This window comes from Onychomys torridus, chromosome 9, assembly GCF_903995425.1.
Source record: "Onychomys torridus chromosome 9, mOncTor1.1, whole genome shotgun sequence".
NCBI classification, from domain to species: Eukaryota; Metazoa; Chordata; class Mammalia; order Rodentia; family Cricetidae; genus Onychomys; species Onychomys torridus.
This window is the reverse complement of record NC_050451.1, coordinates 105,896,471-105,923,218: the sequence shown is the minus strand read 5'-3', so window position 1 is coordinate 105,923,218 and position 26,748 is coordinate 105,896,471. Positions and strand designations below refer to the sequence as shown.

Genomic DNA, 26,748 nt, shown 5'->3' with positions numbered 1-26,748 from the left:
GCCAGTTTTAAATGGAGCCCTCCAGGGATGCTGTTCGGGGCTTACGAAAAACCATCTCCCTAGCAACCCTTGCGCCTGTCGCCTCTGCGCACTCGCACGCTCGTCATTGACGTCTGAAGCTTTCCAGGAAAGAACTGAGAAATGCGTGGCCGAACGGTTGCTGTCGGGAAAACTCCTTCCAAGTTGCAAAACGGGCTTTGCTTTTTCTCTCCCGCGCCTATGCCCACTTTAATGCTGCGAGGATACTTCACCTGTCCAAACTGAAAAGCCTAACTTCTCTAGGCACCAAACCGATTTTTTTCCTCCCTTGAATAGAGTTCCCAGTCTAATTGAATTATATCATCACCCAGCAGGCCAGACAGCTGAAAATTACAACGACCACCTTCATTACCCGCCTAATCAAATATTCATCGGCCTGTCTTCTGGTGATGGTATGAAGCAGCAGCCACTATACCATTCAGCTGACACTTAATTGGCTTGTGTCAACTGACCTCCCTCCAGTGTTAACTCCACTTAACTACCGTCCATCTCTGACTAAAGTTACAGAATGCTAAAACAAACAAACAACAACAACCAAACCAAACCAAACCAAACAAAAACACCATTTCCCAGCATCACTTTCTTTCAAGGGGGGTTTATCACTTTTAGTACACAACTATTTCAAATGTCCATCTCTCAACTAACTAATGCTCGTCCTTAACACCAGCAGTTTCGTAAACACCCCAAGCCGCTGTGCTGATGAGATTTGCAAATCCATTTGGCTGCAGCGCTTCTTACCCGAGCACTCCTCCATGGCTTCACTTTTTTCATTTTTTCTAACATACTTGAAGAAGCCTTCCTGATACCCCGAGTCTGAGTTGAGTTTCAGTGGAACCAGAATAGCTCACTCCCCTGTCGGGTCACTTACTATGCAGTACTGTAAATGACTTCCAGTTCTTCTGACTTTATTCTAAGTTGCAGAAGGTCAGAGATTGTGAGTCTTTATGAAAGCAAAAGTAGGAACCCCAAATTATTTCATGAATAAGTGTGTACAAGTAATTTTCATGCAACAAGATGTTTTTATAACATGAAAGCACGTGCTCACAACCTACCTCACCCTTTAAAAAAGAAACCCCATCTCTTATCAGCATTTTCAGCACTCCGGGCTTCCCAGGAGAATAAGGGTGTTAATATTTTAAGTCTTTTTAAAATTACCCTAGTTCTTTTTAAATACAAGTAATTTTCATGCAGCTTAGAAAAACATACACAGTCAAGTGTATAGAGCAACATTTTACATTCTGACTTCCTAATTTCCTTACCAATTACCCAACACTGAAAGGTGGCTTTGTTAATATTTTCAGGTGGATCTTTTCAGATAAGCTTCTGCAAATACATGTGGTATTAAACTAAATTTGCCTAGAGACTGCCCACGGTATTTTGAATTTCTGAATAGGAGCTGCAACCTAACTTAGCTTCAGCTAACCAACAGAATCCCAAGTGATCAATTATGCCTGGATATAGAAGATGCATTGTATCAGGGTTCTCTTTGAGAAGGCACAATTAGATCTATCACCTGTTAAGTCTTTCCTAAACATTACCTTTTTATTAAAAAAAAATCTATTTTTGTACAGGAATTTTGCTTACATGATAATTTATGTGCCATAAGGGTACAGTGCCCATGGAGGCCAGAACAGGGCTTCCACTACCCTGGAGCTGGAGTAACAGATGGTTGTTAGTGAACATGTTGGTGCTGGGAATCCAACCTGGCTCTTCTGAAAGAGCAGTGTGTGCTCTTAACCACTGGGCCATACCTGCCCCTCATCTTTTTCCGTACATACTGACTGCCTATGTGGCATGGTGGTGCTCTCTGAACCTTTCTTCCTGAGTGTTGCCTCGTTTTTCATTGTTTACTAAAATAAATTTAGCTTGTCTAAACTTTTAATGGTATTATTGATATGCCAAGAACAGGGTCGGGTTGTTCCTGAAGGAAAAGCAGAACACCGGCTTTGACTACTGTCAGCACTTTGCGTCTTGCGTTTTTCTTCTTGATGAGTAATGCCGTTCTTACACCAAAGACAGCCTTTTGATGCCCTTGTTCACTTGGAAGAATACAGCTGCCAACCATTCCCAATTGGGAGGGCCTCAGAATTCATGTAGAGCAAGCAGACTATATCAGAACAGTTCTAATGTACCAGGGGCAATGAGCAATTTCGTCATGAAGCTACTTGTTGATGAATGTTTGTTCTGATAGATCTGGTCCCAGATAAATGCAAGGCCTTACCTCCACAGAGCAGAGACAGTGAGCAATTATATCATTGACCTATATGTTGATGAACACTAAGAAAGAGAGAAATAAATGGTTCTGCACGGTTCGGGTGTCCATTGCTGTTTAAATTGAGTCAAGGAAAGACTGCAATGGGCTGGCACTCAAACTGAGAGCTGAAGGAGTATGGGTAAACGCTAGCAGACACTCGATGAAAGGACATCTAGGCCAGGGCAGGAGCAGCCAGGTAATAGAGTGAGGAGGACCATGATGGAGCAGAGTGAGCCAAGGAGAGAAGAGAGGAAGATATAGCAGGGGAAGCTACGAAACATCTTTACTATGACTTCAAGTAGCCCTCACAGTCTGTGATAAGGTTAACAGTAAAACATAATTTTGCAATGCAACTTCCCAGTCCCATACTGCATACATTCCCCAGGTTTCTGCTCAGGGGGTGTTAGTCTACGGATATAGCTGAAGTACAAAAATGAAGACATCCATTCATAACTCCGAACGTCCAAGTATCTCTAGAAGTAACCCATGCGGGTTACGCTTGCCTGGAGACTGTTCCAGACCCAGCTCCCCAGTGACCCCAAGTTCACCGCTGGTTGGTACATGCTTAGAGCCTGCGCCTGCGCAGTGCCACTGCCGGTCCCGGTCCCGGCCCCGCCCCTCGGGCCGCTGTCTGGGAAAACCCGGAAGCTGCCGCGGACTTCCTTTTAACGTGTCGGGGGCGGGGACGTGTCGCAAAACGTCGTGACGCTACTTCCCGGGGGTCTCCAGGTTCCGCGCTCTACGGCGCTGGCGCTGCTGAGCTGGAATGTCGGCGTCTGGCCGGGAGGACGCCCCTGGTCCTCCTGGCAGCTACGCGAAGCGGGTCCTGGTGACCGGGGGTGCTGGATTCATGTAGGTAACGGTGCTGGCGGCTGGCTTTCTCCCCGCAAACCCAGCCTTTCCCCGCGGCTCTCCCCGTCTTTGCACGGGGGTCCACGGCTTTGAGGATGCCATGTGGGGAGGGTCTTACGGCGCGGCCCGGACCACCCGCCCAGTTTCCCTCACTTTGGGGCCAGCAAAAATAGGTTGCTTTGAAACTGCCACGTCTTGAGCCTGTCCCGCAGAAAGAGGAACTCGGGAGCGCTGTGGCAGTGTCCTCCTCCTGCGTGCCTGAGGTGTTCACCACCTGTCACTTTTTGAGGTGCACACGCTGAACTCTGTGCATTTTCTTCAGGCGCTCTCTGCCAAGCCTCCCACCAGCACGTCCAAAAGCACGTCTCGACACGATGTGGGATCGTGATGGCACTCAATTGTTTTCTTTAAGAACACGTTTACAAATCCTCTATTATAAGCCACTTGTGCGAGGCTCGTCCCCACGTTCCATGAGCTGCCCTTTTTCTTGTGTTATCCTTAATTGGACTTCTCACAAACACTGTCCCCCGACTGTGTTAGGCCTGATACTGCGTTCTTTTGCTTAGAGCACTGCTTCTATGCCTCCCCGGGCTGATCTCCCTGAGTTTTCTTTAGACTCCTTAAAGCCTGTTCCTCACGCAGATGTCACTGTTTTGAAGGAAGTGAGATGCTGCTGCCACATAGTATTTTATACTTGTGGTTTCTGTGAGACTTGTAATAAAGTCCAAAATCTTTATCAGATCTAGAAGACCCAAGTGCTCAAGCCCTGCTTTGCAACCTAATCTCTTGCTTTTCTGTGTTTTACACACACACACACACACACACACACACACACACACACACACACACACACACACGCACACACGGTTCCTAGAGCACAATAGGCCAGTGCCCCTTCCTGACTTGAGACATTTGTCTTCGTTCTTTTCTTAGGCCATGTGCACTATTCAGTTCAGGTGTTAATTTACCCACATATCAACCTCAGAGTCCTTACCCGACCACCTGACCTGAAATAGCATTGTTTGTGTTTACTTGTTATGGCCTTGTCCCTTTTCTAGAGTATAAGCTGTGAGGGCAGACCGGTGTTCATGAAGCACCCGCAGAAAGGAAGGTCTGGCCCGTATCATGAAGGTCTGCAATAATAGTTGAGTGGATGAATACATGAGTAATACACAGGAAACTCTTCCACCCTCTTGGAACACAGTGCCTCCAGCATGAAGATACAGAGATTCTCGATCACTGCGTGCACATGCAGTGGACCTTTTAAATCCAGCAGTCACTTTGCTGAGGGTCCCGGGAAGCCACGTTTCACTTAATGAACAGGAGTGTGGATATGGGAAGGCCTGGTCCACAAGAATGTCCTAGAAAGTGAGGAAAACAGCCTCCAAGTATAAATGTCCTCTTCGCACTTGGTCAGCACTTGCCATTATGCCTGAGAACCCAAAGTGCAAATGTTTAAAAATATCTGGCAGCTCATTTTACTGAGATAACTCCATATCAGGGTCTGTCCACTGAACCCAGGAAGCACTGTCAGTACCAAACTTCAAGATGGTGTCAACTACTATTAGCCCAGGAAGCCTTCGTTCAATCCAGGACCCTCCCAAGATTTCAGGCTTACACAGCCAACTTCTAATACCAAGAGAGCAGTTGCAGAAGTCAGTATAAACAGAGGCAAATGACAGTGTTTGTTTATGCTTAAGTAATATCTGTATAATTATGTTGCAGCTCCTGAAAAGGCATATTGGACCCTAAGTGTACTTGCTCTGACTAGATCTTACATTTTTCATGCTCACACTCACAGCATTCATGGGCAGCATCATTTGGTTAAACTGGCTTTTTCTTTATTCTCCAGGCCAGAAAGTTATACATGTCACAAGGAGGATGTGAGAGTTTGTTTATAGATTCTATTGAGAAGGTGGGTTAAAAGTGTGTATGTGTGGTGTGTTACATCATTGCTTTTGTCTTGGAAAAGTGTAATGTTATCTTGATATTTTCCTACCACTCCACAGCTTAGGAAAACTTTTGAAGGGTCTAAGGAGGTAAATGTTTGTCACTCACAAAGTTCTTTTCTCTTTGTAGTGCGTCCCATGTGATTGTCTCCTTAGTAGAAGACTATCCCAACTATATGATCATAAACCTTGACAAGGTAAGTGCTATGAAAATGAGCTTCGTGTACTATCATTAGACCTCCTTCTGGCTTCATCATTAAAAAGTGCTAGGGAGCTTTAAGACTAATGCCAGAGAACTAAAGAGTACTAGCATTGGAACAGAATTAAAACCAGTTGCAGTGGCCCTTGCCTATAATGGGGACCTAGGGATGTAGAGGCAGGAGAATTAGAACTTCAGGGTCATCCTTGAACCATGTAGCAAGTTCAAGGCCAGCCTAGGAACACATGAGATCCTGTCTACAAACAAATAACCAAAAACCAGTGAAATTAATTGAGTCTTGGACAGTTTTGTAGTCATGGTTGAAGTCTCCCTGAAGAATATGATTTTTTTAGCTTAAACAAAAGATACAAATGGTTTTAATTTCATAAAATACAATGGTAGAGTGTACTGGCAAAGAATAGTCGTTAACTGTTGGCATATTTTTTTCTGTCTTAATGTTATATGAACAGGTGAACAGAATTCATTTTCATTTCACTTATTTATTTGGAGGCAGGGGCACATGAGTTATAGCTTACATGTAGAGAGACCATAAGACCACTTGTGAGGGTCAGTTCTTTCCTTCACTATGTGGCTCTCAGGACCAGGTGTGGTGACAAGTACCTTTATCTACCGAGCCATCTGTCCTGCTTTAAAGTAGAGCTCAGGCTGCCCTCAAACTTCCAATTCTCCCACATCTGCCTCTTTAGCAAATCCTCCAGGTGTGCAATACCACAACCAGCAGAGGCAGGTGGATCTCTGTGGGTTCAAGGGTACATAGTGAGACGCTGTCTTAAAATACATAAATGAAAATAAAAAACAGTAAATTATGAATAGGTAGGTGTATATGTCTGCATATGTGCACATGAGTGCAGCTGCCCTCAGAGGCCAGAGCTGTTGGATCTGGAACTCTAGAAGTGGCGTTATAGACAGTTGTGAGCCACCATAGGTGGTAGGAACCAAACTCTGGAGTGGCAGCCAGTGCTCTTAACTTCAGAGCCATCTCTCCAGCCCCCACCAGCTTTTTTAAAATGTGTGCACTGATTTACCATGTTAGAAGAAGAGGTGTAATGAATTAGAAATGTATAAAGCAGGTGATTCTTTATCTTCAATCGATAGTTCCTTTTCTGTCAAGAACTAAATGTTTTTAGTTTTTAACCACCAGTGCTGAAGGGGATCTTGAGCAGGAACACTTTTAAAGAGAGATTTGTAATAGCATTTCTCTTGGAGTTAGTTCTTCTGAAAATTAACAGTGACCTGTTTTTACTTTTAGGATGTCAGAAACTTTAAAGGTATAAAATACAGGAAGCCTTTTTAGAAGATATGTTCTTGTATCGGTGTTTTAACATTTATGACCTTCAAACTAAACCAACTTGTTATTGAAAGAGCTGATCTTGCTTTGTGTGTTGTTTCCTCCCCCACCATATTCTCTTGTTTTAAGCTGGATTACTGTGCAAGCTTGAAGAATCTGGAACCTATTTCTAACAAACAAAACTACAAATTTATACAGGTATGGAAGCTTTGTTGACAATGCCTCTTTAGTCATGCAGAAACCATAATGCTTTGTGCTACTAACATGTTAAAGATCGGATAATTTCCAGGATACTACAGGATATAGAGAGTTCTACTTTTAGATTGATATCACATACAAAACTGCATATGAGTTTTGGTACCATGGCAAATCTATGAGTAGTTGACAAGATATGTGAATTAAAAATGCATACAAGCATCAGAGTACTATAATTTTAGTTAGTGATGATAAAACACACTTCCCAGTATTATTCCAGTTATGCTTGTTTTACATGTATTTTAGTGTAGCTCTTTGAAAGGTTTCTTTCTTTTTAGGATTTGTTTATTTATTATGTATGCCTTCGGGCCAGAAGAAGATACCAGATCTCATTATAGATGGCTGTGAGCCACCTTTTGGTTGCTGGGAATTGAACTCAGGTCCTCTGGAAGAGCAACCAGTACTCTTAATCGCTGAGCCATCTCTCCAGCCTGGTTTTATTTTTTTAATGCTAAAATATTTCCTTGTGAGCTTAGCTTTACAAGTGTGTGGTAGAAGTCAGCACAGTATTTAACAGAAGTTGGTATTCAACAAAATTGTTGCTTGACATATTTGCAAGAATATTGCGAATTAAATCCATATGTTTTAAGATGCTGAAGAACCACATTGTTATTATACTTGCCTGGCTGCTGAACCACATTGTTGTTATACTTGCCTGGCTGCTTGGTTGACTTCAAGACATCTTTTGTTGAATTCAGGGGTGAGAAATGGAAGGCTGCTAAGGTCCACCCGGTCATTGTGGATGCGAGTGTTCCTGAAGCCTCACCTGCCCATGTTTGCCTCTCCCTGCAGGGTGACATTTGCGACTCCCACTTTGTGAAGCTGCTGTTTGAGGTGGAGAACATAGATATAGTCCTGCATTTTGCTGCACAGACGCATGTAGGTAAGCACTGTTTATGCTGCAGTTATGACTAGCCTCTTCTTTCCCGAGTGAATAGATTCAAAGTCCAGGAACGGGGATGAATAAGCAGGAATGTGACACAGTCTTTGGAAGAGGGTTCACCCGCTGTGCCAAAACAGCGCTTGTCCCCATGGAGTCAAGGTCTGTTTCCCTTTATTTGTTTCTAACAGGGGCTCTGGGAACCCGCTCAGCCCTCCTGCCTGGTGGAATGGCACTCACTTTCTTGATGGAACCACACTCCCAGCCCCGATAATCGGGCTTTCCACAGATCACTTTTTAATTCATGTGTATTGAAATGGGACATTAAAAATGGCTTTAAAAAGTTTCGAGTTGAATCAAATTCAGACTGATGGTTATTTCTGAAAGGAAGGAATAAGATGAGCTTCAATTTTGTTTCATGTTCTTCTTGAGTAGCTGTAGCTTTCTACAGCCCCATGTTGGAATGCCATAATGTATTTGTTTTTGTTCCTTAGCTCTTTTGGGAGGCCCACCACTCACCTAAAAAGTAAATCATAGACAGAGGGTTAGTCTTAATTATAAATGCCCGGCTTTAGCTTGGCTTGTTTCTAGCCAGCTTTTCTTAACTTAAATTATCCCATCTACCTGTTGCCTTTTCCTCTTCTTACTTCTGTAATCTTACTTTCTCTCTTACTCCATGGCTGGCTGTGTGGTTGGGTAGCTGGGCCCTAGCATCCTCCTCTTCTTGTTCTCTAGCTCTTTCTTCTTTTTCTCCCAGATTTCTCCTTCTATTTATTCTCTCTGCCTGCCAGCCCCTCCTATCCTTTCTCCTGCCTTGCTATTGGCCATTCAGCTCTTTGTTAGACTATCCAGTGTTTTAGACAGGCATAGTCACAGAGCTTCACAGAGTTAAACAAATGCAAAATAAAAGACTGCAGTACATCTTTGCATCATTAAGCAAATGCACCACAGCATAACCACATGCATCTTAGAATAACATCCACAAGTGGCAGTATACCCGTTAACATGATCTGTACCACTTCGTGCATTTGAGATGCTGAGCTAATAATTCAGTAGCCCTTTCCCCGGGAAGTACAACACACATTCGGAAGAATTGGGAGTTCAGTTAAATAAGTAGCAGTCACGTGGCGCCGTGCTGCCCTCACATAGCAGGAGCCAGCATTGCTGCAGAGCTGGCTGGCAGAGGCCGCTGCTTCTCCTGCTTCCTGCAAGCGCAAACGTGCTTCCCTCCGCTCTTCTCTGAGGTTTTGATGACTAATATTTAGCCCTAAAAGTTTTATCTTTGTTTGGGCTATTTTAAAGTCTTCTACTATGTGTGGGCTTGTGCACACACTCACACGTGTACACAGACATGTAGATTTTTATAGCACTTCTTGTCAGTTTCCATGTGTGAAATGCTGGGTAGTTGGATGTATACCGTCTGTCTGATGTCTGTGCAGGGTCCTGAATAATGGACGGGCTGCAGCAAACAGTTTGCAGAGAAGTCTCGCTGACTCTTGTCAGAAGATCGCCAGTTCCCCAAATTCAGCGCCGTGTGGCAGATAGACTACCATTTGTAGGAGAGTCTAGTTTATATTTTTCCATATTTCTAGTGAGATCATGTGTTTTTATGTTTTGAGAATTTAAATTTCTTTTATAAAATACTGTTGAAATCATTTGCCCATTTAAAGAAAAGCCTATTACCTTTTTCATATTGAAGTATCGTAATGAGAGATATTTTGGTAAGAAAATGAGAATTAGTTCTGGTGGCTTCCTGAGTCCTCTTTGGCATAACCTGGTGGCCCTTGACACTGCCCTAATCTGGTGAAGCAGGATGTTCCATGCTTATCTTCAAGGTTTCCCAGCGTGCTCTGCCTTTCCTATGGCCTCACATGGTGGCTTTTCCTCTTGTGTTCAGGCTCTCACTCAGTTTTGGGTCCAGATTTTGTCCTTGTGAGGGTACACATCTGGATTAGTGTTCATCTTAAGGGGTTCATTTTGACTGAATCACCTCTGGAAACCTGTCTCCAGACATAATCACACTCTGATGTACTATGGGAGTAGGCATCAGCATAAATTTTAGGGGGAGAAGTTCAGCTCATAGGTCTGGATTAGCAGATAAATGCTTATCAGTTTGGCTACACAACCCCAGATTTTCTTCCTTTGGGCTTGAATACATTGTTGTAGACCAGTGGGTCCCAACCTGTGGGTTGTGAACCCTTCAGTAATCAAATGACCCTTTCACAGGGGTCACATATCAGACATTTACATTATAATTCATAACAGTAGCAAATTACAGTTATGAAGTAGCAGTGAAAATAATTTTGTGGTTGGGGGTTCCACAGCATGACCTGTATTAAAGGGTCACAGCCTTAGGAGGGTTGAGAACAAACACTGTTGTAGACTCATTCCTAGTGTGCAGAAGTATGTTCCTCCATCTGTTTAGCCTCACCTACAAAATATCTTTTCTTATTTTTTAAAAATTTATTTTAAGTGTATGCTCCCGAGTGAATGCGTGTGCACTGGGGCCTCCCTTGTCCTCATGGTCCATTGGCCACTAGTCCATGAGGACAAAGGAAGCAGAGGCGACCTGCGGGGCTTTGTCCAGCTGTGAGTACAAGGAAAATAGCCTTCCAGAAGCCAGCTTCAGTGAACAGCTCAACTATATTTCAGGGTGAGGGGAATACAGAGGATGGGGACAGCAGCTGGGGCACCACCTGATTTGCATTAGCAGCACGGTCCTAACCTACGGCTGGAGCACAACACTAGTTATCATTTGGGCAGCAAGGGGAAAGTTCTGCAAGGAACTGTGTCAGAGGTCACACAAGGTAAGTCAGGCACTCAAGCTCAGGGACAGCTTCCAAATAAAGTCAGGCATCTGGGCCTGGAGGCACTATCCAGATAGGCAAGCTCAGAGAGCTGTCTGGACATGGTGAACTGCAACCTTAAGTAGCGGGGTCTTCCAGCAGTGCCCCACATGTACGCAGGAGCCTTGGAAGTCAGAACAGGCATCAGGTCCCCTAGAACTAGAGTTAAGACAGTTTTTAGTTACCCTATGGGTGCTGGGAATCAAACCTGGGTCCTCTGCAAAAACATGGTAGAAGGAGAGAATGGCTCAACAGTTAGGGTGTGGTATACACACACACACACACACACACACACACACACACACACACACACACCCATACATACATATACTCACACATAGTAACTAATTAAAAATAAAAGTTCAGTGTTGTGCTCAGCTACATTGTAAGTTTGAGGCTAGCTTGGATTACATGAAACTAACTATGTATCAACCTGTATTTTGTTATTTCTTAAACCTATTGCAGATGTGGTAAGTAATGGGAAGGAAGCACTCTTAAAACCTGAGTCAGTTTTTTGGTATTTGTGTTGTCCCATGAGTGGAATTATTGTGGTTTTCTCCTGTCCTTTTTAGATCTTTCATTTGTCCGTGCCTTTGAATTTACATATGTCAATGTTTATGGCACTCATGTTTTGGTAAATACTGCTTATGAAGCCAGAGTGGAAAAATTTATTTACGTCAGCACAGATGAAGTATATGGAGGCAGTCTTGATCAGGTAAGCTTAGAAAGCATATTCTGCTTACTTACTGTGTACCCGTGTAGAAGTCTGTCTGTTCAAGTTCTGGGCTTTTCCTGTGCTCTAATCACAGGCATTGTGTCACCCTCCAAAATGTGACTGCCTTCTCCTTTGTTTCCATCAAGGGATACCACTTCACGTGAGGGACGGTTAGCATGGTGCAGAGTGACTCAGGATCTGGCAGTTCCGCAACAGCAGCAGGGCTCACTTTAGTCTCAGTCATGAAACATGATGATGTCATTGCAGGGCTGTAGCATACCCTGCTCACCTTCTCCTCTGGGTGGGAAAACATGTTAGAATGCTGCAAAATTGTTGTTGGAACTGGAATCTGTTCTTCTTTGTTGATATTTTGAAGACAGGGTCTCACTGTGTAGCTCAGGCTGGCCTGGAATTCCCTGTGTTACTTAACCTCACAGTCTTCCTGCCTCTGTCTCCTGAATGCTGGTATTATAGGGATGTGTCACTATGCCTGGCCTTTTCATATGAAATCATTCCTAATTATTGTACTTTTTAAACAAAAAGATAGAACCATTCTTTAATCCATAGTTTCCTTTCCTTGGTCCTTTCTTATAAATACATGTTCTGTTGGGAGTCAGTAACAGGCTAGGGTCAATGTCTATGTTGATGGGAAGTGAGGAACAGGCCAGGGTCTAGCTCAGAGTCAATAGGAAGTGAGGAACAGGCCAGGGTCTAGCTCAGTGTCTATGGGAAGTGAGGAACAGGCCAGGGTCAATCTCAGCGTCTATGGGAAGTGAGGAACAGGCCAGGGTCAATCTCAGAGTCTATGGGAAGTGAGGAACAGGCCAGGGTCAATCTCAGAGTCTATGGGAAGTGAGGAACAGGCCAGGGTCAATCTCAGAGTCTATGGGAAGTGAGGAACAGGCCAGGGTCAATCTCAGAGTCAATAGGAAGTGAGGAACAGGCCAGGGTCTAGCTCAGTGTCTATGGGAAGTGAGGAACAGGCCAGGGTCAATCTCAGAGTCTATGGGAAGTGAGGAACAGGCCAGGGTCAATCTCAGAGTCTATGGGAAGTGAGGAACAGGCCAGGTTCTAGCTCAGAGTCAATGGGAAGTGAGGAACAGGCCAGGGTCTCGCTCAGTGTTAAGTACTTACTCAGTGTGTGTGAAGTCCTGGGTTTGATCCTAAGCAAGATATGAAAACAAAAGCCTCAGAATAAACAAATATCTATACTGCAAGGTACAGTGGCCCTGAAATTAAGAGGGTACCAGAGAGAAGCCTCAAAAAAAAAATCTATGTGCAGGTAATAGTTATTGGATGCTTACTTCTAAAAGTTATTAGATAATTTCTAATATCTAATTTTATAATTAATATAGTTAACATTTTGGTGTAGTTGTTTGATCTTGTACAGATTGAGAGAATAATGGCAGTCAAAAATTAAATTAGGTAGAGAAGAGTACGGTTTTTTTTCCTCATATTTCTGAAATTTTAATCTTCAAATCACTACCATGGTCAGTGTATAAGCACCTAACTGTTACGCAGTAAAACTACAGATTTCCTTATATAAGTATGTTTTTATGAGACTTGAAACAAAAATTGGTGTATGTCATGTTAAAACGGGTTCCCAAACACATCTGATGTGTGGACATTTGGTGTGGTGTTCGCCAGCAGCTGGTTTCTACTCTTTGGAAGATCTTCAGACTTGTGTTTTGATAGAAAGCATTGGACAATGTCTGGGTGGTGCATAGAGAAGGTCCTAACATCCCAGTCCCAAGTCCTTCCACTCAGGAGAATTAAGTTATTTACTGATTGCATAAAACAAGGGATGATGCACAAGCTCCATTACCATTTATCGCTTTGCCTGGTACCACCAGCCTTGTGTTCAGCTCTATTGTATAGGCTATTCTGACCATCATTTTCACAACTAAATCATCACACAATTTTGCCTTCAGAATGAGCTTCAGAATGTTGCACAGTGATTATCAACAGCTACCAAGATTTTCTAAGACAATGCTTATTCACCAAAGATAGTCGCAAAAAATTTTAGCCAGGCCTTATGGCACACACCTGGTGACACAGGTCCGTAATCTGAGCTCTGAAGGAGGCTGAAACAGGAAGTCCCCAAGTTAAAACCTAGCCTGGGTAACTTAGTGACACTTCGTCTCAAAAGTATAAATATAAGGCTGGAAAGATGGCTTTATTGCCCCTACAAAGGACCCTGGCTTGCCTCCTAGAACCTATATGGTTGCTTACAATCATGTGTAACTCCAGTTCCTGGAGATCTAATGCCCTTATGTGGTTTCCATGGCTTCCTGTATATATGTGGTACACAGAAACTCATGTACACACACATATATAAAAATAATAAATCTTTAAAAATATTTTAAAATAGTTGAGACTATAAGTTTGATATAATATGGCCTCCAGCCAATTCAATAACTGCATTTCCTATATCTTCTCCCCTACACTAGACTTTAAGAACTTTATACTTACTCTTCCATGATTAAAATTCAAGAGGTTTCTGTGTTGTTTTGGGCTTTTGTTTGCCTATTTTTGAGATGGGGTTTCAGTTCTTGATTCCATTCCTTCACCTCCCAAGTGCTGGGATTACAGATGTGTACCACCAGAGCAAGAAATGGTTTCTTAGATGCAGTGATTGACATTTCAAACTAGTAGTATGGTTGGTTTTCAACTTTGTTTTGGTGTGTGTGTGTGTGTGTGTGTGTGTGTGTGTGTGTGTGTGTGTGTATTAATGTGCACTCATGTGTGTATGTGCTGGGACTGAACCCAGGTCCTCTTGAATTTGACACAGACTACTCTTAAGCCACACACTTAGACCTTGTAATATGTTTTCTACTTAAGGATTATGTAATTCAGATGTATCCTTTTAAAACTAGGAGTTTGATGAATCATCACCCAAACAACCTACAAACCCTTATGCTTCATCTAAAGCAGCCGCTGAGTGTTTTGTACAGTCTTATTGGGAACGATACAAGGTAAAAGCTGATTTCTGAAACTGTTTGTTAATATTTATTGTGCGTGTGAGTGAGTGTATGTATGTGTGTTCTATGATATGAGTGTGGCGGTCAGAGGGCATCGTATGGAAGCGCTTTCGTCCTTCCACCATGTGGGTTCAGGCATTGAGTAGGTCATCACGCTTGGTAGCAAGTGCTTTTTCCATCTCACCAGACCTGATTTCTAAAACTCTGGAGCCATTTACTATGGGCTTAAGTTTTAAAATTCTAAGTCAGCTTTGGCATAGAAAACCTAGCTTAAAAACTTAGTAAGGGCGTATAAGTATTGAAATCTTACATTGCATGAACAGCAAAGGACCCACCTCCTGTTCAGTTCCTCATGAAAGCACTAACCTGAAACATATTTAGTCTTATTTCAGTAACAGAACATTACAGGTCTAGCGAGATGCTCATGGGAAATCCTACAAGGTGGAGGGATGACAGATTCCTTTCCCAACAGTTGCTTTTTGCTGTGTGAGTCAGCAGTCTGGCTCCATATGAGGTAGACTTGAAGACTTATGTCTGGTGGCTCTGACAGTGTTATTCTGGGAGTTTGATCAAAACAAGTGTTATCAGCTCCAATGCCAGATATTTGGCGTCCCACTGGCATCAGTTATTAGGGCTGAGTCAGACAGGCAAGCCAAGAAATTCCTTGGTGTTCTCTTGCTTTTTGTGGTGATCCTTTTTACTTGTAAGGTTGATTGAGTGGAGAGTCAACTTGATGCCTACCATTTTACCATCTAATTAAATGTAGACTGCTGGAAGCCATCTTGGAAATGATCATGTGGAGTGCCTCAGTGTTTACCCCGACTGTGTGCCGCCCTCTTTGTCCATCTTCCCATCGTCTCCACAGAGAGGCAGCCTGTTCTTCCTATTGGACCTCTGCTTTTATCTGAGCCCTAGCCTCTCCTGTGTTTTTGTAAGATATGATCTTACTATGTGGTCCTGGATGGCTTGGAATTCACTATGTAGATCATGCTGGTTTCAAACTCAAAGAGATCCTCCTGCCTCTACCTCCTGACTTCCAGTATTAAAAGCATGCACCACCAGGCCTGACTTAAAACAACAACAACAAACTCATTACATAGCTCAGGCTGGATCTTGAACTAGAAATTTTCCTGCGTTAGCCTCGTGGGTGTCAGGATTACAAGTGTGAGCTCAGACAGGCTCTTCACTGTGCTGACAGTGTGTCAGGTAGACACCAGTGTTATGAAGCTGTGTGTTTTTAAACTAACCCTGGTTGTTGGGCCCTTTCCTTAGCTAATGTTGAATGTTCACTCTAAGTTTCCAGTTGTCATCACCAGAAGCAGTAATGTTTACGGACCACATCAGTATCCAGAAAAGGTAAACTCTATTTCTAAATTATCTCCAGCAGTTATTTGTCTGCACTAATTTTTGTTGTAAGTGTGCATAATTCCATGCTTTGTGGGGGTTGCATGCGAGCTCTGCAGACTAGAGTTTGGAGAGTTCACTCTAAGTGTCAACTTGACACATTCCAGCTGGCGTGCCTCTGGGCCCTTTAACCATTGTCTTTAAATTGGGGGAGGTAATGAAAAGACAGCATTTTTAGGATGTGTGTGGAGAGGCACTGTCTTCTTGCGTTCTGAAGCACTATAATGCTCTCCCAGCACTGCCCAATGTAGCAGTTAAGACTGGTTTGCAGTTATGTCATGGAATATAAAAGTTAGAAGCTAATTAGGCAAAGATAAGCTTGGACTTACTGAGTGGGCGCTTATATGTGAGTGATAAGTGATATGTGGTACCTGCCTTTATAAAAGAAATCTCCAAAGAGGTGGCGTATGTTGGCTGCAAAGTGTCCATGACTGCTTCCTCTGAATTCCCACTATACCTACCTTTTCATCATCGGGTTTTTATGAAATCACAAACTACCTTAGAGTTCTTTTATTTACCAAGGGTCATGAATTTAGGTTAATCTTATGAGTTTAAATTCATAGTAATGTCATTTTCAAAATCTGAAATGACATTTAAATATTCTTCTAGGTTATTCCAAAATTTATATCTTTGCTCCAACACGACAGGAAATGGTATGTCACTTTTTACTTTTGCATTCATATGCTGTCTGCTATGCTGATTGTATTCAGTAGCAATCTTTGAAAGCCATCAGGTCTTACAGAGGCCATGGATTTGAATGTTCTGGTAACTTAGGAATGCTTTCTCCATTTAATGTGATAGTTTTTCGGTAACTGCATCTTCATGACTTACTAAGGAAAATTCTGGAATTATCTGCCATGGAACTTAGAGCTACAAAATAAAATTCATATCTGTGTATAATTTTAGATTTCCAAATGGTTAATTTAATATAGAAATGTAGATTTTCTTTTTTCCATTAATTTTAGGTTCTAGGGCTTGAAAACAGGCCTTGCCCATTCTAGGCAAGCAGTCTGATAACAAGCTGTAGTCCCCACCCGCCCCAGCCCTGTGATTGCCTTATTGTTGACTTCTTAACTTTTTGAAATTGCTCAGGCTGGCCTTGAACTTGGAATCCTCTTGCCTAGTTTCTCAGGTGTCTGTATAGTCCTGTATAACCCCACCTAACTTAGGTAATTCTTCAAAATGAAACTATGGTATAAAATTAACAAATATTTCTTCAGGATCCATATTTTCCACTTTTTAAATTAAGAATCCTCAAGAAGTTTGGGTATCATTTAAGGAATGAGGAAGAAATTTTAAGGGAACTAATATTTTTCAGTCACAGATTTCTAGGGCCTCTGGAAATTGGCTTCTCAGGAATCACACTGGTCACTGCTCATGTCTGGTTTGGGAGCTTCTTCTCTGCCCTTTCTAACCCTGCTTTATTTAATCCGTTTAGCTGTATTCATGGATCGGGGCTTCAAAGAAGAAACTTCCTTTATGCTGCTGATGTAGTGGAAGCATTTCTCACTGTCCTCAGAAAGGGAGAACCAGGAGAAATCTATAACATTGGGACCAACTTTGAAATGTCAGTTGTTCAGCTTGCAAAAGAGCTAATACAGCTGGTACGTATGGATCTGCTCTAAGAGGGTCTTTGTGAAGTTGTCACCAAGTTCATGGCAATGATGAAGAATTTACTCACTATGCGCATTAGTTGCTGTGATGAAACACCATGACCACAAGCAAGTTAAAGAAAAAGTTTATTTCAGTTTAGATCTTGAGGGATAGTGTCCATAGTGGTGCTGGTGGGTGCCGGCAACATACCTTGGAGGCAAGAGTAGGAAGCTGGTTAGATCATTTTCATCCATCCACACACAGGAAGCGGAAGAAAGAGCAGGAAGTGGGGTAAGGCTGTAGCACCTCAAAGCCTGCCCCCCGTGATACAGTCTCTGGCAAAGCCCTATTTCCTGAAGTTTCTGTTACATCCCCCAGCAGTACCACCGATGGAGAACCAGGGATTCACATACCAGCCAATAGGGGAAACTTCTCATGCAAACTACCACTGAATAGTTCACTGTTTCCTTAACTTAGACATGAACAGAAGGGAAAGTAAGTTCATAATCATGTGTACTGTGTGTCTTCGTGTGGCATGGCATTAGTTCTTCAGGGAGAGAAGATCAGTGTGCATCCTCTAGCTAGAAGATGCACCGCAGCTTAAGGAGTAGGAACTCCGGTGAAGCAGGAAGTGACTGAGGCTCTCGTGTGAACCGCTCATCATGGCCTTCAGGGTGTCCCTGTGGTCTATGTAGAACACATTCTTGAGGAGCTCTGGGTGGAGTGCAGGTTGTAAGGACCGAAAGTGTTCTTGCTGCCCCCTCATTCCCCCCCACTCCCCTGTTGTGCGGCAGTTGCCTTTCTTGTTTGCTTCTGTCAGCTGTTAAATACCACTGTTGTCTGTGATCTCATTTTGTAATGTGGCTCAGAGGCTTGCTTCGTTTTGACAGATCAAAGAGACCAGTTCGGAGTCCGAAACGGAAAGGTGGGTGGACTACGTTGATGACAGGTGAGTAACAAGTTGGAACATCTGGAGAAGATGGTGAAGTTTTAGGTGCTTATAAAACTATAAGCTACATGAACTTACCAAAAAAGTTCAACTCATGAATTTCTGACAAATTTTTCTTCCTAATTATAAGTGTTACAGAGATTAAGGATAGCACTGTTATTAGCCATGGGCTTAAAGAAACTGTTGACTCTTTCCCCGTGTGGGATTTTCTCCATTGTGAAATTGGGTGATTATCTTCTCACAAAAGTGTTCTAAGGGTTAATTATATTGTAGACAATGCTTCTTGCTCCAGGCTTGGCACTCAGGAATCCTCATTTATTTGTACCCATGCGATTTATTTATTCATTCGTCACACATTTGCTTATTTTCTTATATATGTCACACACTTCATTTGTACCTAAACTGTGGCTGACATAAATAAGATATTGAAAGGATAGTCTATAGAGAATGTAAGGCATTGGTAATTATGGATTTTATATATTTTTCCACAATAATCATGTCCCCAGCATGATTTTGTTCTAATGTGAATTTTGATAAAGATGTGTGGGTGCGCACTGACTCTTAGTCAGATCTGCAAGTGTGTGTTCTCTTAGTCAGATGTGCAAGTGTGTGTTTGTGGTGGTATTGTGTTCCCAAAATATTGTGCACCCTAATAAACTTATCTGGGGCCAGGGCACAGAACAGCCACTGTGTTTCTTATTTAATAAGACTGTTCATCTACATGTGTTCACAATAAATGTGTGTGTGTACATTTTGTATCTTAGTTGTGCAAATAATGTATATTCATAATGTCATCTTAAATCTTTGCTTTGCAAGACCTCACAATGACATGAGATATCCAATGAAGTCTGAAAAAATTCACAGTTTAGGATGGAAGCCCAAAGTGCCTTGGGAAGAAGGAATAAAGAAAACAGGTACGTCGTAACAAGTCGATCATTTGGGGAGCAGTGCAGACCAGTGAAAGGAAGGTAGTTCATTTCAGAACACCAGAGGTCTGCAGAGCCGGCTGCAGCCCGAGCTCTTCGATTCATTTCTAACAGTCGTCATTTCCTGAGCATCTTGAGTTGAGTGGACTTCGCTTCTCCCTGCTCCTCCAGAGTCGTCTCCGTTCATCAGATGCTTACTTAGTTCCGATACTGGGTGCTCAGTTCTCCTTTCCTGTGTCTTCTTGAAAGGCAGCTTTCTTCTTTCTCAGTGGTCCAAAATAGTGTTCCATGTTAAGATCAGCGGGGTCTTAGCTCTGAAGAAAATTGAAAACTAATAAAAGAAGAGTCAGTGTGTGTGTGTGTGTGTGTGTGTGTGTGTGTGTGTGTGTGTGTGTGTGTGTTAAGCTCTTTGGACCCTGGGTGGTGGCACATACCTTTAATTCCAGCATTCAGGAGGTGGAGGCAGGAGGATCTCTGAGTTTGAGGCCAGCCTGGTTTACATAACAAGTTTTAGACTAGCTAGGGCTGCCTAGTGAAACCCTGTCTCAAAAGACGGAACAAAACAGATCAACAAAAATCTATTTGGAATTGTGTTTGTAGGAAAGAATCTGCTCAAATGTATAAAAACAAGTCTTGATTCAAAACTTTAAATACAAAATACTTTGTTCAAGTATGAAAAGCCAAAAGCAAAGGTAGCTTCCATTCTTAACTAGACTTAGGCTTCTTAGTGCAAAGCCTTGAGCTAATAGTGCACACCATAAACTGACCTCACCTGTTCTTAGAGAGACCCATCATCTCATGTTGCCTGATCCTGTATCACCGTGTTTAGATGAATTCTTCTTTCTGTGAAGTAGCTTTAAAGGCAGCATAAATGCCTGTTGCCTCACCCGAGATTGCTGAAATCTGAGTGGCTTCAGCATTGCCCACAGGTCAGTGCTGCAGGGACTGCCTTTGTGTTGGACAGAAGGCAACAGCTTGTTACTGTTCCCAGGGCTTTTCAGGCGATGAGCCCCACTGGTCAGCTTGAAGGTGAGACTCTGCTGATGTAGCAGGGACTCAGGAAATGCTGCTTAATTGAGGCATAGTTTTTACTTTTTCATTGTCTTGATTTTCCTGCCAGTTGAGTGGTACCGAGAGAATTTTCACAACTGGAAGAATGCAGAAAAGGCATTAGAACCCTTTCCAGTTCAGCCACCATTTCTATAATTGCCAGTCACAGAGAAGAGGACATTATCCTTCCTCAGCAAGTGACCTGAAATAAGTGCCTAAATGAAGTGCCAGCCTCTCACTCAGAGTGAGAGGGATGTTCCGGTATTGGATTCAGATGCAGTGTCTTCAGAAGTTTCAGTATTGGTCAGGATTCCATGTGGAGATTCCCTCAGCAAACTTCTCCCAGAAGTCCGATGGTGGTCCGGCAGAAGCATTGGATGTGGGCAGGATGAGGCCCCTAGTTCTGAGAACAGAGGCAGGTGGAAACGCTGGGTGGACCTCTGTCGGCTCCCCAGCCTTCGCCAGCACCTGGTAGTTCCAGGTTTTATGTCCTGACTAATTTTTAAGGCCTGATGATGTGAAAATGGAAGCATATTGAACACTTTTTAACTTTTGATAATTTTGTAAAATTAATTTAGATGGTTCTTAAAGGTAAGATGTAAATGTCTTACATTTTTGAAATCAGCTGTTGATTTATATATAACTGGTATGAGAAATTTGACCATGTATCTACTGTTTACAGTGATTTTATTTATAAAAGTATCAGTGTATTTTAATATATTAAATATAGATTGTGGCTTTCTTAGTGATATATTTTTATTTGTTGTAAATTTTTTTAAAACAATCATGCATCTTTAAAATCTCTTTGCCCTAAAGATTTCAAGGTAATTTAAAAGTAACTCAGCTGATATTGGGTGGACACAGGTAGACGTTGCTCTGTCATGGATGCAGATTTCATCTCCACCAACCAGTGAGAACCTGTCTTAAAGAGAAAGGATCAGAGAAGGCTTAGAGGTCAGGCCACTCACCACTTCACCTGACAGCCCTAACCTGATCCCCAGAACTGATTCCCATGAGTTGTCTTCTGACCTCCACACCATAACCTACATGCAACAGCCTCCAAGACTAAATAATGAAAAAGAGAGCTGTGCTTGGCAGTTCCCATCTGTAATCCTGCTGTTTAAGAGCTGAGGCAGCCGGGACTACATAGTGAGACTTTGCTTTATAACAAAACTATAACAAGTAAATACTCATTTGATCCTCACTTAGGAAGTTTAATACATGTTGTATATGCCCCCCCCCCCCCATGCCAGGAGGTTCCTGTGTGCCTTTTCCCTTTAGTGCCTCTGTTTTCCCTGACTGCAGAGAAAGAGCCAGAGCAATCCCAGTGCAGATGAGAGGATGGAAAAGTGGACAGACAGACGGTGCTGGCCAAGGTTCTGAGGCAGGAAGGCAGCCTCGTGAGAAAAGCATCCAGTTCAGATGTTCCATTTCCATCCTGCATTAGTGGACTGCTCCTGACAATGTGTGAGTGTGCACATTGGTTATCAGGGGCTTCCATCACATAGATCACTGAATAGGTGTCTTCAACAACAAATTTATTTTCTCATCATCTTGAGGCAAGAAATCTAAGGTCAAGATCAAGGTGTCAGAATTAGTGTATGAGGCCTCTCTCCTTGGTTTATAGGTTTCTGTCTTCTATGTGTCCTTTCATGGTGCCTGCCCTCTCATATCTGTGATTAATTCTCCTTTTTATGGTTTTCTTAAGGCAGAGAAATAGAGGAAGACAGCCCATGTCTTCTGGCCTTTCCAAACACATGCACAAGCTTGGGAAGTGCTTTGTCTGCCATGGAGTGATGCTTGCAGCTTTACCCTGCCAACAAGAGTGTTTTTAAAGTTAATATAATCAGATGTATAGATCCATGTTTTTTGTTTTAAAGATCATATGCATGTGTTGCAGAAATTGAAGATTAAGTAAAAAAAAAAAGGCATCTTACCACTGGACGATCACTTGTTAATATTTTGACATATGTTCTTGTTTGGTGCATATCCACATAATTTGTGAAAACTAAATGTGGGATTATCATGGACATACTATTTGGAGGGTTTTTTTGTTTTTGTTTTTGTTTTTGTTTTGTTTTGTTTTTCCTATTGACAGTATTTCATAGATACTTTGATATGGGATCTTTTGCCATTTTTAATGACTATAGAATTATGTTTGATAGCTTATTCTGGAAACAGTATGAAAGATGAGTCTAAGGATGGCAGGATTGAGCTCCCACTGGCATTCATCTTAGGAAGCTTTGCCATGAATCAGGCCGTTGACACTCAGGCCTGAAGCACAGCCCTGCAAACAGATAGAGCTGATGACAGACTGGAGAACTTGTAGATTACAAACTCACTGATTGATGACAGGTGGTAAAGCTGTTGCTGGACTTGGGTGGTATTTGAAGGCTTAGAATGTGGGACTGGAAGGATAAGTTTAGGAGTCGGGGCTCTTACTCAAAAAGAGTCACATATATGAATGTGTAGATCAAGTTGGTGGGCTCAAGAGCTAGAAAAACATATTTGGGGCCTAAATGGCTGTTAACACCTGAGAGTGGGACCTGGAGGTGATGGGACTTTTAAGAGAAGGCTGAGTAGGTGGATGCAACCTTTGGTAGGGATTAATGTAACTTTCCCAGAAACCTGGTTAGTTTCCAGGAGAATGAATTGTTACAAAAGAGTAACAGCAACAACCTCTGCTCTTATGGCTTCCTGTCTTCACTGTGAGATCTGTTGCACACACACACAGTTTTTCAGATTTATTCAGTGTGTGTGTGTGTGTGTGTGTGTGTGTGTGTGTGTGTGTGTGTGTGGTATGTGTGTGTAGGTGCACATGCCACTGTGGTGATATTTTGTTTGTGCTCTAATAAATAAATCTTGCATGGAGATCAGAGGGCAGAGCCAGCCACTAGTTAACCAGAGAGACCAGGCAGTGGTGGCACTCACCTTTAATCCTGGCACTTGGGAAGAAGAAACAGGAAGTGATAAGGGGGGCGGAGACAGGGCCCACCCCACCCCCTCTGGTCTGAGGATTCGGAAGAGGTAAGTCTCACTAGTGGCTGGCTCCTTTACTTCTCTAATCTTTCAGCATTTACCCCTATATCTGACTTCAGGTGTTTATTATTAAGACCAATTAGAATTCAAACTACATGCCGCATCACAGGTGTGGAGTCAGTTCTCTCCTTGGAGGGTTCCAGGGGTTGAATTCAGGTCATCAGGCTTGGTGACAAGTTCTGTTACCGGCTGAGCCGTCTCACCAGCTCCGTACTTTTGATGACATCTCTCACGAGGCTCTGTTGTGAGATCATCTTTTTGTGCACTGTGAAGAGGTATCTCTGCCCTCTGATTGGTTTAATAAAGAGCTGGATGGACAATGGCCAGGCAGAGGCAGATAGGCGGGGCTTCTGGACAGAGAGAGAGGAACTCTGAGACACAGACAGTGGCACATAGAGTATGGAGAAGAGTTAACAAGCCATGGGGCAGAATGTATACTAATATAAACAGGATAATTTAAGTTTTAAGAGCTGGGTGGGAATAAGCCTAAGCTAAGGCCAAGCTTTCATACTTAATAATAAGCCTCCATGTCATTTTTTGGGAGCTGGTGGTGCAAAGAAAGACCAACTACAAGGACCTTACCAAAGGCCTGAATGACGAGGTCACCCAATCTTGGATGTTTAGATCTTTACATAAGTTACCCAGCCACCGCTAGTCTATGCTACAGCAACAGGAAACAGACTAATATGGCCTTACCTGCATATATAGAGGGTCTGTCTTTTCATATCAACAAATTCGTGTGTTTATGGGTTTGCTCTTCCTGATAGACTTGTAGCCCCTGGGAGTAGAATCATCTCTGAATTTCTGGACCTGTATGTCATAGTATTGTTTTCTGAGAAATAACGCCTGCCTTCAAAGAGACAACTTTTGCCAGACCTTGCAACTAAGTTAATATGCCCTGAGATCTTCTAAAACTGTGTTCAAGTGCTGTCAATTTGCTATGTACTCAGCCTATTTAAGTTTAACCTGCCTTTAAGAGAACAGTGTGACCAAGTTACCATGCCTTGCTCTTCCCATGTAATTGGCTTTTAGAATCTAAGCTAAGTAAATAGCTTTAATCTTAAACTATGGATTCTTCCATGTCCCTGACCCAGTAGAGTGTATGTATATGTGTTGTGTTAACCATTTGCTGAAAGTAGCCAAAAAACAACCTTAAAGAACAAATATCCTGTAATGTTGGAAGCAACATGTGGACATAGGTTGATAACATCTGTGTGTGGTTTTTGAGTACTGTTCTGGGTTCAGTAAAGTAACCTCTTTCTATGTAAAACTCAAAGATTGCTGTAGAAAACTATTCCTCATCCCACTCCACATTCCCTACGCTGCTCAGTAAGTACAGCGTAAAGCTCTTTGTTCCAGACAGGCAACAGGGATGGACAGATGGGACACAGATCACAAACTAGACAGAAGACACAAGGAGAGAAGTGGAGAATTCAAACTCTTGGTCTAAGCTATTCCAGGAGAAAGTCTCTTTTCATTCCTTGACACCTTAAAGGTGCACCTGCATCCCCGGCATTTCTGTCTGTAGGGATTTGAAGGACAGAGTCTGTGTCCTGTGTCTGTCTCAGTTTCTCCGGCCTCTCTTCTTCCTCTCTGGTGCACACATCATCCTCTAAACCCCACTCCAGGTAGAGCCCTTTGGTTTCCCGTAACCACTGGACAGCTGCCCTTCCTTGAATCTCACACTTTGTGTCTGTCCTGATTTCTTCGATAATTGCATGGGTTTTATTTGGAAAGACTTGCATTTAATCCTCACTTCAGAGCTTCTTTGAGGAGACTCCTACTTTCCTATCTTTGAATAGGTTTTCTTTCATCCTTTCTTGCTGTTCATAATCAGCAATTCTAATATTGCTTCCTATACTGCTAATCATGTACGGTAGTATATTTTTTCACGGCTGTATAAAATACCCAACAAAGGCAACTTAAGGGTGTGGTGTTCTGAATGAGAACGGTCCCCCAGAGGCTCGTGACGTCCAACACTGGGCTCCATTTGGTAACTGGGGGATTATGTAGCCTTGAGGAAGTGGAGCGTTGCTGCAGGACCAAGTCAGCAGGGTCAGGCCTCGAGGGATCGTCCTTGTGTCTTTCCTTCTTGCTGTCTGCTTCCTCCATGTGGATAAGATGTGGTCAGCCAGCTGCTCGCTCCCTGCTGCCATTTCCTGCCTTCCAGAGATGATGGACTCTGTTCCTCTGGAGGCCAGAATAGGCTTTTTGTTCCTTAAGTTGCTTTGATCATGACATTTTATCACAGCAGCAGAAGAGTCACTAATACAGAGGGTTTGTATGGGCTCTCAGTCCGAGGGTACAGTTCATCATGGTCGAGAGTGAACCACTGGCTCTGGCAGGCCTTGCCCATTCCCATTCCCTCTGCCTTGCTAAAAACCACTAGAGTGCATTCCTAAAGCCAGTCACCAAGGTCTATCCCCTTAATTTGATTGACCACTTCCTCCTCCTGAGGCTGACTAACAAAGTCCAGCAATCAGAATCCTCCTTTGGCTCAACTAATTGACATGCACAATTAAAATGAAACACCTCATCCTAACACAGGGTTTCCCCTTGTACCTTTGTAAACCGCCATTTGCCTATGTGTCACATCTGTCTCCCCTCTATACAGAGGTGGTCCTTGGTCCCTCCAAGACAAATATCCCTTCCTCCTTTCCTTTGTCCCCTTCCCCTTCCCCTATCTCTGTTACCACAGCATTCTAGCCCATTCTAACACAGACCTCCCCTTCGCCTCTTAAAAATTACACCTGCAAGGTCATTTGCTGTTGTTTTCTGCCTGAGTCAGAAAGCAGTCACTTTAATTTTTCTCTCTTTCTAAATAATAAAGGATCCCTCTGTGAAAACAGGTGCTTGGGTGTGCTTTGTGCCTGTTTCAGGTCCAGACAGCACCCCTGCTGAGTGTGGGACCATGGAGCCATTGGTCACTTCACATCTTCAGTCAGGAAGTGTGCACAGCTCGTTTGTCCTTCCAGTCCATACTCCAGCCCGTGGAATGCTACCGTCCACTTCTAGGGTGCCTCTTCCTGGATCACTTAAACCTTTCTTGGAACACTCTCACACACACCCAAAAACATAATGATTTTTTTTAATACTTAACACAATTCCTTTAGTGAATCTTTGGAAATTTCTCATCATGCACTCCAATTCCGTTCACCTCCCAGTCCCTCCATATCCTCCCCTCCCCTCTGCAGGGGCCCCCAAATGAATATTAAAAAAACAACAACAACAAGCAAACAACATATTGCTTTTAATTCTTATCGGATTGACAGTTGAGACATGTTCTAATTGACAACTTAAAATGATTGTTTACAGTGGTGGAAAATACTGTTTTCTGGGTGTGACATCTCTATTCTAAATTCGGAAACCAGAAGCCCTGTCATCATTTTCCCTTAGTTAAGTCAGTGTTCAGAAATCAAGCAATTCTAGTTCTCTGTGTTCCCTTGGTTCTAAGTCACTGGGACCCCTCCCTATTCAATGTCTGCTACCGTTATGTTAGTTAATTCCC

General features: G+C 42.8%; 1 protein-coding gene across 4 annotated transcripts; it reads left to right on the top strand.

Moving 5' to 3' along the window:
- The first annotated feature begins 3,002 nt into the window (after nt 1–3,002).
- Nucleotides 3,003–22,966, top strand: Tgds (TDP-glucose 4,6-dehydratase). 4 transcript variants are annotated; one of them, XM_036199761.1, is made up of 13 exons: nt 3,082–3,145; nt 4,998–5,060; nt 5,225–5,291; nt 6,732–6,800; nt 7,650–7,740; nt 11,156–11,298; nt 14,175–14,273; nt 15,576–15,635; nt 16,293–16,336; nt 17,122–17,287; nt 18,167–18,225; nt 19,042–19,139; nt 21,910–22,966. In XM_036199761.1, exons 3-13 carry the CDS (start codon nt 5,271–5,273, stop codon nt 21,996–21,998), a joined length of 939 nt encoding a protein of 312 aa, XP_036055654.1. In that variant the 5' UTR covers nt 3,082–3,145; nt 4,998–5,060; nt 5,225–5,270; the 3' UTR covers nt 21,999–22,966. The 4 variants fall into 4 exon arrangements, 3 of the variants coding, with proteins under 3 accessions (XP_036055652.1, XP_036055653.1, XP_036055654.1); XM_036199759.1 differs by lacking the exon at nt 4,998–5,060 and having other exon boundaries at nt 3,003–3,145; XM_036199760.1 differs by lacking the exons at nt 4,998–5,060; nt 21,910–22,966 and adding an exon at nt 20,272–20,933 and having other exon boundaries at nt 3,003–3,145.
- The last annotated feature ends 3,782 nt before the right edge of the window (nt 22,967–26,748 follow it).